The sequence below is a fragment of the Castor canadensis genome, chromosome 6 (assembly GCF_047511655.1).
Source record: "Castor canadensis chromosome 6, mCasCan1.hap1v2, whole genome shotgun sequence".
NCBI classification, from domain to species: domain Eukaryota; kingdom Metazoa; phylum Chordata; class Mammalia; order Rodentia; family Castoridae; genus Castor; species Castor canadensis.
Genome location: NC_133391.1, coordinates 176,337,860 through 176,350,306, shown reverse-complemented (window position 1 = coordinate 176,350,306; position 12,447 = coordinate 176,337,860). Strand labels below are relative to the sequence as shown.

General features: G+C 50.2%; 2 protein-coding genes across 4 annotated transcripts; one reads left to right on the top strand and one right to left on the bottom strand.

The window, feature by feature from the left end:
- Positions 1 to 1,500: 1,500 nt before the first annotated feature.
- On the bottom strand, positions 1,501 to 2,614 carry Mrpl36 (mitochondrial ribosomal protein L36). 2 transcript variants are annotated; one of them, XM_074077767.1, is made up of 2 exons: positions 2,357 to 2,614; positions 1,501 to 1,843 (listed from the first exon to the last, which is right to left on the bottom strand). In XM_074077767.1, the coding sequence occupies exon 2, from the start codon at positions 1,837 to 1,839 to the stop codon at positions 1,549 to 1,551; it is 291 nt and encodes a 96-aa protein (XP_073933868.1). In that variant the 5' UTR covers positions 1,840 to 1,843; positions 2,357 to 2,614; the 3' UTR covers positions 1,501 to 1,548. The 2 variants fall into 2 exon arrangements, with proteins under 2 accessions (XP_073933868.1, XP_020038610.2); XM_020183021.2 differs by having other exon boundaries at positions 1,501 to 1,876; positions 2,357 to 2,578.
- A 452-nt stretch (positions 2,615 to 3,066) lies between these two features.
- Positions 3,067 to 11,992, top strand: Ndufs6 (NADH:ubiquinone oxidoreductase subunit S6). Of its 2 annotated transcripts, none has more exons than XM_074077765.1 (4): positions 3,067 to 3,224; positions 3,844 to 3,897; positions 11,132 to 11,254; positions 11,813 to 11,992. In XM_074077765.1, the coding sequence occupies exons 1-4, from the start codon at positions 3,117 to 3,119 to the stop codon at positions 11,879 to 11,881; spliced, it is 354 nt and encodes a 117-aa protein (XP_073933866.1). In that variant the 5' UTR covers positions 3,067 to 3,116; the 3' UTR covers positions 11,882 to 11,992. The 2 variants fall into 2 exon arrangements, with proteins under 2 accessions (XP_073933866.1, XP_020040107.1); XM_020184518.2 differs by having other exon boundaries at positions 11,806 to 11,992.
- Positions 11,993 to 12,447: the final 455 nt, after the last annotated feature.

The following is a 12,447-nucleotide window of genomic DNA, read 5'->3' as shown; positions in this document are numbered from 1 at the left end:
AGCAACTGTCAGGCTCCTGTCTCCCTGACATGGTGGTCTGAGGCTTTTGCCTCTTCATCTTACAGATTAGCAAACTGAAACCATACTGCCGAGAAGTGGTGGAGCCAGGATTCAAGTCCGAACTCTGCTTCACTGTGCACTATCATGATCCAGGTATGAGAAGGGGACGCTAGTGGACAAACAGGGGAAGTGAGCATAATGAGCTGGGCACATTCAGTGCCTCGTCCCCCTTTGCTGGACAGGCCTGTGGTGTTGCAGGTGGGCCCCTTTCCTCACCTCTAGATGCCTGGGGGCACCACAGGTGGCTTCCAGCAGAGTGCTGCACAGGCTGCCAGTGACGTGTGACTTTAGGTGGACAGAGAACCGCAGGGCTTACGCTAGACTGTTTTTTATTCCAGGTGAGAAGACATGGGCGCTATTCATGGTGCTGCTGACTTTTCCCCTATGGCCCCGGCTCCCCAGACCACCTTGACTTCTGGACTCTCCTCCTAGCCACACTTCATGTTCCCAGAGTGCAAGCACACGTGTACTGTGAAACACCAACACTCCCGATCATGGCACAGATCTCTCTGCCTACCTGAAATGCACATCAGTCAAGACCCCATTCCTCACTGCCTGATTATGGACTGATGCAATACCCCATCTGGAGGGTCCTTCTCCACATGTACTCCTGAGTATTAGAGGCCTAAAGTTTAGCACACATCATAACAGCTCCTGCCCAACCTTGGGAAGCAGTACCTGCTGTTTCAAATTCTCTAATTTAGTGATTCACTGTCACCATCCACTGAGAACATCTCTGAATACATGACCATTTGGGAAAATGGTACTCTGGTAAACACCCTCTACCCATGGAGTGTCACTCTCTACTGTGGACAAAAGGTCCAGAGCTCTCTCCATGGAACTTTGGGGCCAACTAGCACATTGTAGTCTGGAACCAGTCAGGAAACCACGCCAGACTAGCCTGAAGTCCACTGCACTCCCAAGAGTCAAGGCCACAAAGACAGTGTCAAAGATCCTACTCCCAAGGGCAGCACAAACCCCACAGCTCAGCTTTTCAACATGACAAACTGCTGGCAGAGTTCAGATTCTTTTGTAAAACCACTCTGACTACAAAATCAGCTTGGTGGTTTAAAGAACATTACTATTCCAGACCACGGATGGCAAACATATTATTGCCACACAAAAGGCATTCACACCAAACAAACCCTGTTTCTCTTGAATTAAAGACTGCCAGCCCCATTTTTCATTCTTGTCCTACAGTCAGTACTGCTGCTGTGCCACAGTGTGACTGCACATAGAGGGGACCTCACCAGCCTTCAGACTCCATTTCTTCCAGAAGAACCTGTACTCTGAGGCTGGGGATAAAGCCTCCCTGTCTTTTCCGTCCACCATTGAAGAAAAACAATTTCTTCCCCGTGTGGGGCTCTGGTTTGACTAGTGACAGAAAGAGCTGGGATGCCTCACCAGATTCAACAAATCTTAAGGTCACAAATCTTGGACTACGGAGCATTTAATTTTTATTTCCTGGGGACACAACACAGGCACGGGCTACATCTGTCGCTGCTTGTGCCTCGGGTTGGTCTTACAGAGGATGAGCCAGCGCCCGCGCCTCTTCACGTAGTAGCAGTCCTTGCAGCGCTTCTTAATGACGCCCTTGGTCTTGAACTCCAGCGCGGGCTGCAGGCGCTGCTGGAGGCTGCGGGAGAGGGACAGCAGCGAGCGCTCCTCGGTGCAGGGCCTCGCGCCCACAAGGGCCCTGGGCAGGAACGTGGAGAGGGCTCGGGGACTCGTGGCGACACGACTCAAGTGCAGGAGAGGGTGCACGAGGGACGCCACCATGCACCTTAGGAACAGAGGGGCCATACTGCGGCCCGGGCTATGCAGGCAGGAGAGAACGCGCGGTCACGGCCTCTTCTGCACTCCCTCTACTCCCCTTTCCCCTGGGCTACTGAGGGGTCAGAGGGCGTCCCATTGCCCGGCTGCAGCACCAGATCCCGGGGCACCTGTCCACAACCGGCTGCCCTGGAGGGGATGGGGGTGGGATCGAGGACGGGTGTCCCTTTCCCGCACCCCAGACCCGGAGGCCGAGTGGCCGGTGGTACCGGCAGCGTGGCCCGCCTGGCTTCCTGGGCTGCGTCCTCACGTATCGCAGGCCTCCCTCGGGTCCCGCAGGGCATGGCTGGTCCCACTTCGCGAATGGACCCCGGGGAACTGAAGACCAGGGACCGGAACCGACCCGGGACCCCACCCGCGCTCGAGACCACCAACCCTTCCTACGCTCCTCCGCCCGCCACTCTCTGGGGGAAACTAAGATCCAGTCCTCGCGCCCCGTTCCTAGGAGATCTAGGACCCTCACCTGGAAAGGGTGAACCACAGCACGCACTGGCCCACTCCAGCGCCCGGATCTGCGCCTGCGCAGTGGGGCGGGGACGAACGCTGCCAGGAAGAAAGATGGCGACGGGTCACGTGGGGTCGCTTGCGTCCTCAGGCCCGGCGCAGAGACCGAGGCGCATGCGCGTTGGAACCACAGCGCTCCTCTGGGTGCGGGTTCCTGCTTTGTGAACCACGAGGACGGCTGCGGTTTGGAAAGACGGGTGCCCTCGGGGGGAAAAAAAATGCACGAATAGGAGTGCAAATTCATATCAAGTCTGAAAGCGGGGAGTTCCCCGCAGCCAGGAGCGCTGAGTATCACGCCAAGGCAAAGCACTTCCAGTTTCTTCTGCTGAGCAACCGATTTCTTCATCCAGTAAAAACTTTGATATTTAAACTTGTCGTGACTATCGATTGTCATGAGAATATCAAGGATGCTTCTTTAGTTTCCACCTTCCAGAATCGCTGGGCGGCTACTAAGTGCTGAAAACTTAGTGCACACTTGGTATACACACACACAAGCAGTCCTCCACCAGCTGCTACTAAGTGCTGAAAACTTAGTACACGCACGCACACACACGCAGTCCACTACCAGCTGGAGGCTGCAGCTGCTTGGCGCGACTACCCGGCGCATGCGCGTCCACTGGAGAGCGAGATAAGTCTCCGGAGCAAGGGACCCGCCGAGAGCCTTGCGCGTGCGTCGGCGCTCAGAGTGACGTCACGTAGGGTCAGGGGTCACCGGTAAGATGGCGGCGGCGGTGACCTTCCGTCGGCTGTTGATTTTGCCTCGGGCTGCGCGGGGCTTCGGGGTGCAGGTGGCACCGGACGGGGAGAAGGTCACTCACACTGGCCAGGTAATGGCCGCACCCGCGCGGGCGGCTTGGCTTGGGGCTGGACTGTGGTCAGGGCTCGCGGAGAGTGGGCGGCAAAGATGCCGGCGCTGTGGGGGCCGGGCTGTGCATGCCACCGTCGAGTGCCTTCCCCTGGGCACTGTGCAGTGCAGCTACCAGTCCTTCCCATCAGTTTTCAATGCCCGTGAAATAACTCGAGGGCTGAGTTGTACTCCAAAGCGCAACGGCCTTCAGTGTAACGGTGGCCAGAAGATGGGACGTGGCCCGATAAGCTAGCATGTCAACTAGAAGATTTGGGAGGGGAGGATGCAGCTCTCGGGCATATGTGACATTAGGCTGGGTGCGTCTTCTCTGCGCCCCACGTTTCCAGGTCGCCTCAGGCTGCTGTCATCCCGTTCAGCTCATCCCCATTGGGAATCCCACCGGGAGAGGCAACTGCTTGCACAAGTACCCAGCCCTGGAGTGCTCATCAGTGGCCTGAACGTCAAGAAAAACATTTTCCTATGATACGTGCGATCGACATGATGTAACCTTTTTCACAATTAGACTAAACGAATCAGTAGGCTCACTGAGGAAGGAAGGAGATGGTCTTTTTCACAGATGGTCTTTTTTTTTTTTTCAGGTCTATGATGCTAAAGACTACAGGAGAATTCGGTTTGTAGGTCGTCAGAAAGAGGTGAGTAAAAGATGTGGTGAAAGGTAGGCATTCATAAAACTTACTTATACATCCCGGATCCAAAAGTCTGAGATGCTCCAAAATCTGAAACCTTTTTGAGCACTGACAAAATATCACAACGAATTCCATTCCTGGCATCATGTGGCAGGTTGCAGTGAAAATACAGGCACCCTAAAAGCGTTATATGTAATTATTTTCAGGCCGTGTATAAGGTATAATGAAACAAATTAATTTTGTATTTATACATTTGAGTCCCATCCTCAGGAAAACTCATTATGTATGTATAAATATCCCAAAATCCAAAACCTTTGTGGTTCCAAGTACTTCAGATAACAGGTACTCAACCTGTATCACCAAGAAGAAATAAAAGTAAGATTTAAAGAAGTTCTCCCCATATCTCAATCAGGCTGGAAGCTCTGGAGTTCTAAATGTAAATTGTGCCTATTTCTGTTTCTTCTTTTTTTTTTTCCCTCGAAATATATCCCATCCCATAACCTTCTGTAACAATGATTCTGGTATTTGCATATAGGCAGTGATTTTTTTTTTTCATTTCTGTGTCTCTCAGATTAATGGAAATCATATCAACTTTTTAGAAAATTTACTCTTTTACTAACTTCTTGAGGTAAGCTTTACACAGTTCTCACCAAAGAGGTCAAGCTGTGTTTTCACAGAGCTACCAACAAGGTGAAATGTCTCTTCTCTGAGTGGGTCTACCCCCTGCACATGCCACAGAGGAGGGTCAGTTAGTTCAGACCCTGTGACTGCTGCTGAGGAAGGAGTGTTAAGGTTGGAACAAGCTTCTGCTTGCTTAAGCCTGTTGCTTTTTATTGCTTCTCTGTTACTCTTGTCCAACATCTCCTGGACTTTTTCTTCTGGAAATTGAGGCAGTCCTCCATGTCTACCTTCAGTCATCCTCCCCCTCCACAGTCAGCTTGTTGACTCTTTTTTCCACCATAGCAGTCCCTAAGTCAGCGTTTCCCATCCTGTGATCTCGCCTATGTTGCCCCTTCCCAGTGTCTGGCATTTTGACACTGCCCCGGAGCTGCAGGGCATGTTTCATGCATTATGAATTCATGTTCTCAGATTTCATCCAGTTTACTGTGTGTGTCTGATGCATGTGTAGCAGACAAGTTTGTGTCTCACCTGAGACTTAGTGTTTGGTAATGCTGCTTAAGCCTTTGGTTGAGAAGGATCCTAAGGCCTGCTCCAGGTTCACTGAAAGAGTGCTGGTTGATTCTGAGGTCTGCCGGGAGTGTGGTGGTGGAGGGCTGTGTGTGGTGCCTCTAATTGTGTCGTGGAACCTGAGTGCACTGCAGCTCAATGGGCTTCAGGGTGAGTCTGGCTTCAGTTTTTTCACTTGTAAGTTGGGAGCACCGGGGGTTATTCACAGTGAGTATTTGTTGTGGTAGGTGCCTGGTGAGAGGAGGTGGATTGCCACAGGGGTGGCATATGGCAAGTCCTCCTCCTTGCCTGTTCTTGATCATTGGTGCATACTTGCTGCATACACCCTGCCTTCAGTCCTACAGTTCTGAACCAGGGGCATGTGGTACTGGGAATGGGACAGTTCTGCGTGCTGTCATGAATATCAGGTTCTCCTGTTAAGCTTGTGAAGATGACATCTGGAAGCTGGATACCAATGGATGTGAGGGTCAGCAGACCCTATGGGTCTTTTCAGCAGCTGACTGTGGAGATGGGGAGGTGCAGTGTCCACTTTCAGGTGTCCTGGGCATTGGTAGATGCTTGTTACTGAGGCCAGGGCTGGATTCCACATCTTCGCTTGTTGGGTGGCAGTGGCAGGGATGTGGGTCAGGTAGCTGAGGAGCACATGGGTCCTAAAGCTCTGGTCCCAGATCCTTGGCTCAGCTCCTACAAGATTTGGCAAGAGCGTGCAGGTCCCTGTCACTAACACCTCAGCTGAAAAATCTTGTGTGTGGTTTCTGGCTGGTCTAGTAGAGGGTGATGAGGAACAGCTTACAGATGAAACTAAGAAAGTCTGAGTTAGTGGTGCGGTACAGGTGAAGAAGTGCTGCACTGATAGTGAAGTTGATCCTTCTGAGAAGAGTACGTGCAAATTCTGTTGATGCAAACAATCAGTTGTAAGCATTGCTTGAGACAGAGAAACACAGATACACAAAGTGTGGTGTATTCACTGTAGGGTGCTACTCAGCCATAAAAAGGCAGGTTGTGCAGGCACATGCTGCAGTTGGGTGAACTTTGAGGATGTTAGGCTCATGAAATAACCAGAAGAGTACTCTACTTGCATGAGCTCCCTAAAGTCTTCATGTTCAGATGTGGAAAGTGGGAGGGCCAATGCTCACGGTGAGCCAATCAGTTAAAATTCTGGAGGGGAGTGTATTATATTCTGTATATACTTACCACACTTGCTGCACACCTAATGGTTGTTGAGGTGGCAGATTTTACAAGTGTTTTACCATAGTAAGAAAACAAGAACTGGGTGTGTGGTGCACGCCTTTGGTTTCAACTTCTTGGGAGGCTAAGGTGGGAGGATCAGTTGAGTCCAGGAGTTGAAGGCCAGCTTGGGCAACATAGCAAGCAAGACCTGTCTCAAAAAAGAAAAGAAAAGAAAAGAAAACTTGAGGAGAAAAGATGGCTTGGGTTCCTGACAAGACTTCCAGGTTTCCTCTGAGGCATTTGAAGTGATGCTCAGCTGGTGTTTTTTGTTCCAGGAGACCACTGAGGTGGGGAAGGGGCTCACGCAGAGGTCAGGCTGAGACAGAAAGGGTGTTGGGCATTATTGCTGAGCTGCGGGTTGTCAGGTTGGGCAGAGGAGGTAAGTGTCTCTCATCCCATGTCGCCAACCAGGCCATGTGGCTCTGAGGTACACCACAGATGGCCACAGGAAAGCAAGAGTGCCCCCAGGGAGTGCTAGGGTGGCCTGGTGTCACAGCAGAGGAAGCTGTGGTGATAGAGGATGAGTGGGGTCACCAGGAGGACAGCTGGAAAAGTTGCCTGTCCAGCTCTGTGCAGGAGGGTGGCCATAGCTGCCCGTGTTCAAAGGAATGCTGAGCGTGGGGCATACAGACCCTGTGTGCTGGTGATGGAGACCTGTCTGCACTGTCTGTCCATCCTCCCAAGGGAACAGGGCTCTGGGGGCCCTGGAGAGCCCCTAGAGTGGCTGAGCCACAGTGACTCTCCTGCTGTCCCTTCCCGAGTGCGTGATCTCAGGTATGGGGTGGCGAAGACATTGTGACTGTGAAGAAGATCGAGTCATAGGCAGGGGCTTCCTTTACATGGACTTAGACTGTCAACAGTGGCTGTAAGTCAGGCTTACTTGACCCCAGGACCCAGAGGAAAGTGTTTGAAACTCAATTCACACCCCTCCCCTGGGGTCAGAGGTAGTAGTGTCACTGCCAGGCACTAGCAAGATGAGACACAGGGTTCTGTCTGCCCAGGGTAAGTCTAAGAGCCACACAGAGCATTTCATGCAAAACTGCTTATTTTAAAAATTAATTTGGATGAAAACTTGTTTTCTTGTGATTTAAAAATTATGTACACATACGTACATCTGTTAGCTAAATGTAATTATTGGTGTTAACATAAAAAATACCTGGTGTTCTTAATAACTGAACTGATTTAGTTTATTTTAAACTTACAAGTTTCCATTAATGTAGTCAGTATCGTACAGAGTATTGATTCAGCTGGGTTAGTTTTTGCATTTTTCTTGATATGGGTTCATTGAATTGTATGTTTTATTTTTGCCTTTAAAAGACTATCTTAGATTCACATAAAAGAATAGTCTTTCCATAGTAGGTGTCACTCCCCAAAATGTAGGCGTTTAAAAAACTGAGAGCAGCGTACCAAGAAATGAATTTAAACCTAAATGTCTTCATGCTTCAGTCATCCATTCACGACGAGGTAGATGAAGGGACAGTTTGTGTTTTTTCTGCTTGTACCATGTGTATACAGGACTTGTTTCATAGTGGTGGGAGGGTCAGGGAATGTGGGTCCAGACAGTTCTCCCACTCCTCCCTTCACAAGGCCCAGTATGCTCCTCCTTGGTCCTTTCTGAGGGGAAGGTGGCGAGTCTGTGGCTGGGGTGGGTTGGGCGTGGGTTTCTTTGTATTCCTGCTGCTGAGCTGAGTTACGGAAGCTGACATTAATAATGGGAGGTCAGGGTCACCCTGAAGCTGTGCAGTAAGTGACAGGAGGGCAGTCTCTGTCAGTCACCAGAGTTGAGGCGTCAGCTGCCCTTCCCGCAAGGCGACGGCTGGTCTCTCTGATTGCTGTGATGGGGGCCTGGGAGTTTGTTAGTGTGGCCTTTGTGACATGTTGTCACTTAGGCAGACACCACATTATTTACACCATAAGGTTTCATTTGTATGGCTGCTAGCTTCGCCTGCATGGGCTGAGTGGAACATCCTTCCTCTCCTGGCCTGCTGTAAGGTGCTGGTGTCTGGGGAACAGTCCAGCTGTCACTGAGGACGTGTTCAGGGAGCATGTAGAACCACAGCAGAGGACGTGCAGAGGCCGCCTTTCTGCTCCAGTGTGCTTTCATTTCCAGTGGCTTCCACTGTTTCCAGAGACAGAACCCACAGCAGTTGTACCAAGTGGTAGTCTGTAGTTGACAGTGCTCCCTAAAAGTGCTTATCCCTTTCCAGAAAACCCATGTGTCTGTGAGCTCAGGCCTCAGAGTGCTGTCGAGCGGTGCCTTGCATCTTCTGTCTCCGGCAGGGGTGCCTCTGTACGTGAGGGTGCAGTACTCCATGCTCTGGGTGTGTGTCTTCTGGACACATAAGCTGCTTTAGAAAAGCGGTGAGCTGCTGTCTTTTAGGGTTTTTAACTTGTGAACGCTTGTCTCTGCCTGGGGAGGTGGGAGTCTGGGCTTCAGGGCCATAGGCCAGCCTGGCCTTGTCTGCTAGGACTGAGCCAAGACAGCAGTGGTCATCCATAACGATAAACACAGCAAGAGTCCTTCCTGAGCCAACCTCCCTAAGTGATCTGGCAGACTGTTAATCTGTGGCACCTTTGCGCAATCCAAGCCTGCTGCCCTGTGACCTGATGGCACTGGAGGGGTGGTGCTCTGCTTCTCCCCTTGTGTCCCTTGGTGTCTGCAGCAGTCACCGAGTCTCTGCCCTGCAGAAGCGAGTGGCTTTCATGTTGTATGTTGTCTTGTCCACTCTGCTAAGGTTCAGGATGGGAGAGAAGCTAGTGGCACTGCGTGCTAGTGAACTCCCTGGGAGTTGTTCAGACCTTTTCTGCTGACAGCCAAGGTGCCATCAAAGGACAACTGATCTCTCTCCCTGGCTTCACAAAGGAAGAAGGGTGGAGAAGGAAGGATTGTGTCATGCTCACAATAGACGTGGCGTGTGTGGAGGGACTTGTGCACACTCAGAACTGGGTCTCAGAATTCTTTCCTGCACAGGTGGCCACCAAGCTCCACTTGTGCATTTCCAGTGCCACCTGCCTCCTCTGCTTGGCATTTGCTCAGGGATGCCTGAAAGTATAGGATTGTGGTCATGTCAGACAAAGCTCAGGTGCCCGTCAGTTCCCTGGGTTTGCCATTGTGGCATTGGCTTCCACAGAGGTCAGCCGAGGTCATTGCCAGGTGGTTATTTGACCTTGGTTCTGTTCTCCAGCACCCAGTGCCACAGCACCAGAGGATTTTGGATTAGATCTTTGGTGTCTTGTTGTGGATCTAAATCTGCTACTGCACGCCTTCAAAAGGCACCAATGTGCCGGGCACTGGTAGCTCATGCCTATAATCCTAGCTCCTCAGGAGGCAGAGATCAGATGGATCATGGCTCAAAGCCAGCCCGGGCAAATAGTTTATGAGACCTTATCTCAACAATTCCCACCACAAAAAAGGGCTGGCGGAGTGGCTCAAGTGGTAAAGCACTGCCTAACAAGCATGAGGATCTGAGTTTAAATCCCAGTGTTGCCTCCCCCCTACAAAAAACAATGACACTAATATGACAACATCACACCTAAACATCACAGTGACTACACAAAAAACTTTACAGTTTGACTCAGTACAAGGAAATTTGTACATTGCAGTCATTGATGTGTTGTTTAAATGTTTTATCTGTAAGCTTCTGTTCTTCCCTGGTCCCTTCCCTTTTTCTTAAGATCTTACTTGGTCAGGAGTTGGTCCTGTCCCTGTTTATCTCCTGTCCCTGCAGAGAACATGGAGATCCAAGACGAGTGATCCGAGGGAAAGAGTAGTTGATAGAACATTTTAAGCATTAATAAATGGCTGCATTACATACCTCTGTGCAAATAAATTGGAAAATTTAGATGAAATGGATAATTTTGCAAGAAAATACAGTTTAATAGAATTGACCCCAATAAGGGTAAAACACTGTCATAGGAGCATTCCCAGAAGAAACAAGGTTATTAAGAAATGCCCCTTCAAATGGCACCAGGCCCAGGTGACTCTGTAGGGAAGTTCCACCATACCTTTAGGTGCCTAGTAATCCTACTGCTGTGTTAGTTTTTTCAGACCATGGAGCACAGAAAACTAAGCATTCTGTAGGGCAGATGTTAACCAGCCTGTCCAAGTGACCAGCACTGAGGTCCCTACGGGGAGCAGACTGGTGTCCTGTACCAACAGACACAGCCTGAGAAGCAACTGCAGAGAATGCAAGTAGGTATATTGAAAAACATTCCAGTTACAGGGCCTAGGGTCATGGTCCACAAGAGAGCTGACCCCAGAAGGATGGGGTGCTGGGCCTGCGGAAGAGCTGAAGGAATGAGTGGTTTGCAGATTGGCACAGATTGGGTAAATACCCATACCACACTTCCTGGGGGAATGCCACATTGAGGTTATATGAGATTGTGATGGGTGTTTGAACTCAGGGCCACACACTTGCTTGAGTCATGCCCCCAGCCCAGCCCAAGATCATGTTTTCATGCAACACACATGGGACTTTTTAGAGCCTGTGCTCCTAATGGGTCTGGAAGACATATGCTTGGGTGTGGGGAGAGAAGGGACAAGACACAGCAGGAGAGCAGGTGGGACAGCAAATGGGGCAGAAGTGTAAGGATCTAAGCAGGGAGAAGACAGGAACTTTGTATTTGAATTCTTTCTGGAAGTGTCAGATTATCTTCCATTGCAGGGTAAATGTGTGTGTATGCCTGTACTTAATTGAATTTTTATGTGTCTTGAAGCACTTTAAGGATGATTTTAAGTGAAACTGAGTGACAGTGCATGATTTGTGGATGCTGGCTACATAAACTGTATGAGATCATCAATATTTTGTATTTCTTGTTCTAGGTGAATGAAAACTTTGCCATTGATTTAATAGCAGAGCAGCCTGTGAGTGAGGTGGACCATCGGGTGATATCCTGCGATGGTGGTGGGGGTGCTCTGGGCCACCCCAAGGTGTACATAAACTTGGTATGTAGTCCCAGCCACTTGCCTGCACACTTCTGAAGCTGCTGGGTTATCGGTGCTCACCTGCAACACCCCTGCTCTTGCTGCCCCTCTTGTCCTGCTCTCAGTGGGCTCCACGCACTCATTGCTGCACATTTGTACAGCCAAACATACAGCAGGGATTGAATAACAAGGCATGTTAGAAAACACCTTTCCCGCTGTGGGGTTGTGGTCAGTGTGTCTAGTGTGGTCAGCTGACACACTTCTACCCAAGGAGTGTAGCAAGTAGGCAGGGCCATAGCTGTGAGCCAGAAGTAGCTGTGGGGGACCCTGGATGGCCCTTTGGGATGGCTGTGTATTCTAGGGTGGGGGTCTGAGGCCAGGGTCCCCATGAGTCAGGTTGGGATCAGGATTCGTGGACACAACTTCCAAGTTCAGTCCTTGTATCATGTTTTCCCAGGAGTTTCTAGTTAACAGCGTATTTCACGGTTTACCTACACTTTTTGATATGTGATGTTTATTAAATTTGAGATAGAATTTAGAAACAGGAGATCTTTCCTTTTGATTTTTTTCAGGACAAAGAAACAAAAACAGGGACATGTGGCTACTGTGGCCTGCAGTTCAAGCAGCACCATCACTAGTGTGGGTTGACCCTTGCCTCTGCGTGGATGGAAGCATGTTCATGGTGGGCATGCAGTGTGGGTCACCACTCTGTGAATGGTGTGTGTTCCCAGTGCTGAATAAAGCAGTGGCCCCACCACAGATGGTGAGCTTGTTTCTTTCATGGTGGAGACTTGTAGAAGCAAATGGTCACTTAGCATGGGACCTGGAACAGCTTCACTTCCAGTGCTGGCTGCTTTGTGTAGGTGCTGCGCACTTCCACAATGGCTCCTCTCATCCATGCAAGGCCTGGGCACCTTCCCCTTGTATACTCCCCCTGGTCCAGGGAGCCCAGGTGGCCACATGGCCAATGTGTAGGCCTCAAACTCTAGCCTATCTGGCTGGGAGCTATGCTCTCTTCTAGTCTTTTACCTGCAGAGCACAGCTTCCTTCCCTCCTCATCCTTAGGATGGAGCAGCATCTTAAAGCCCTAGAATCTAGACACCTGTTGAAAGGTGTTAAAAATCACATACCAGCCAAATGAAGGACAGTCTGTGTTTAAGACTCAGGGTTGTAGTGCAATGTACCACTTAACAGCAGCTGGCTGGAAAGAAGAT

Bases quoted from the DNA above. Each gene is read 5' to 3' on its own strand.
- Mrpl36 (XM_020183021.2), bottom strand. From the start codon at position 1,863: ATGGCCCCTCTGTTCCTAAGGTGCATGGTGGCGTCCCTCGTGCACCCT.
- Ndufs6 (XM_074077765.1), top strand. From the start codon at position 3,117: ATGGCGGCGGCGGTGACCTTCCGTCGGCTGTTGATTTTGCCTCGGGCT. The intron at 3,225-3,843 runs GTAATGGCCGCA...TTTTTTTTTCAG, and splicing joins AGGTCACTCACACTGGCCAG to GTCTATGATGCTAAAGACTA. The intron at 11,255-11,812 runs GTATGTAGTCCC...TTCAGGACAAAG, and splicing joins CCAAGGTGTACATAAACTTG to AAACAAAAACAGGGACATGT.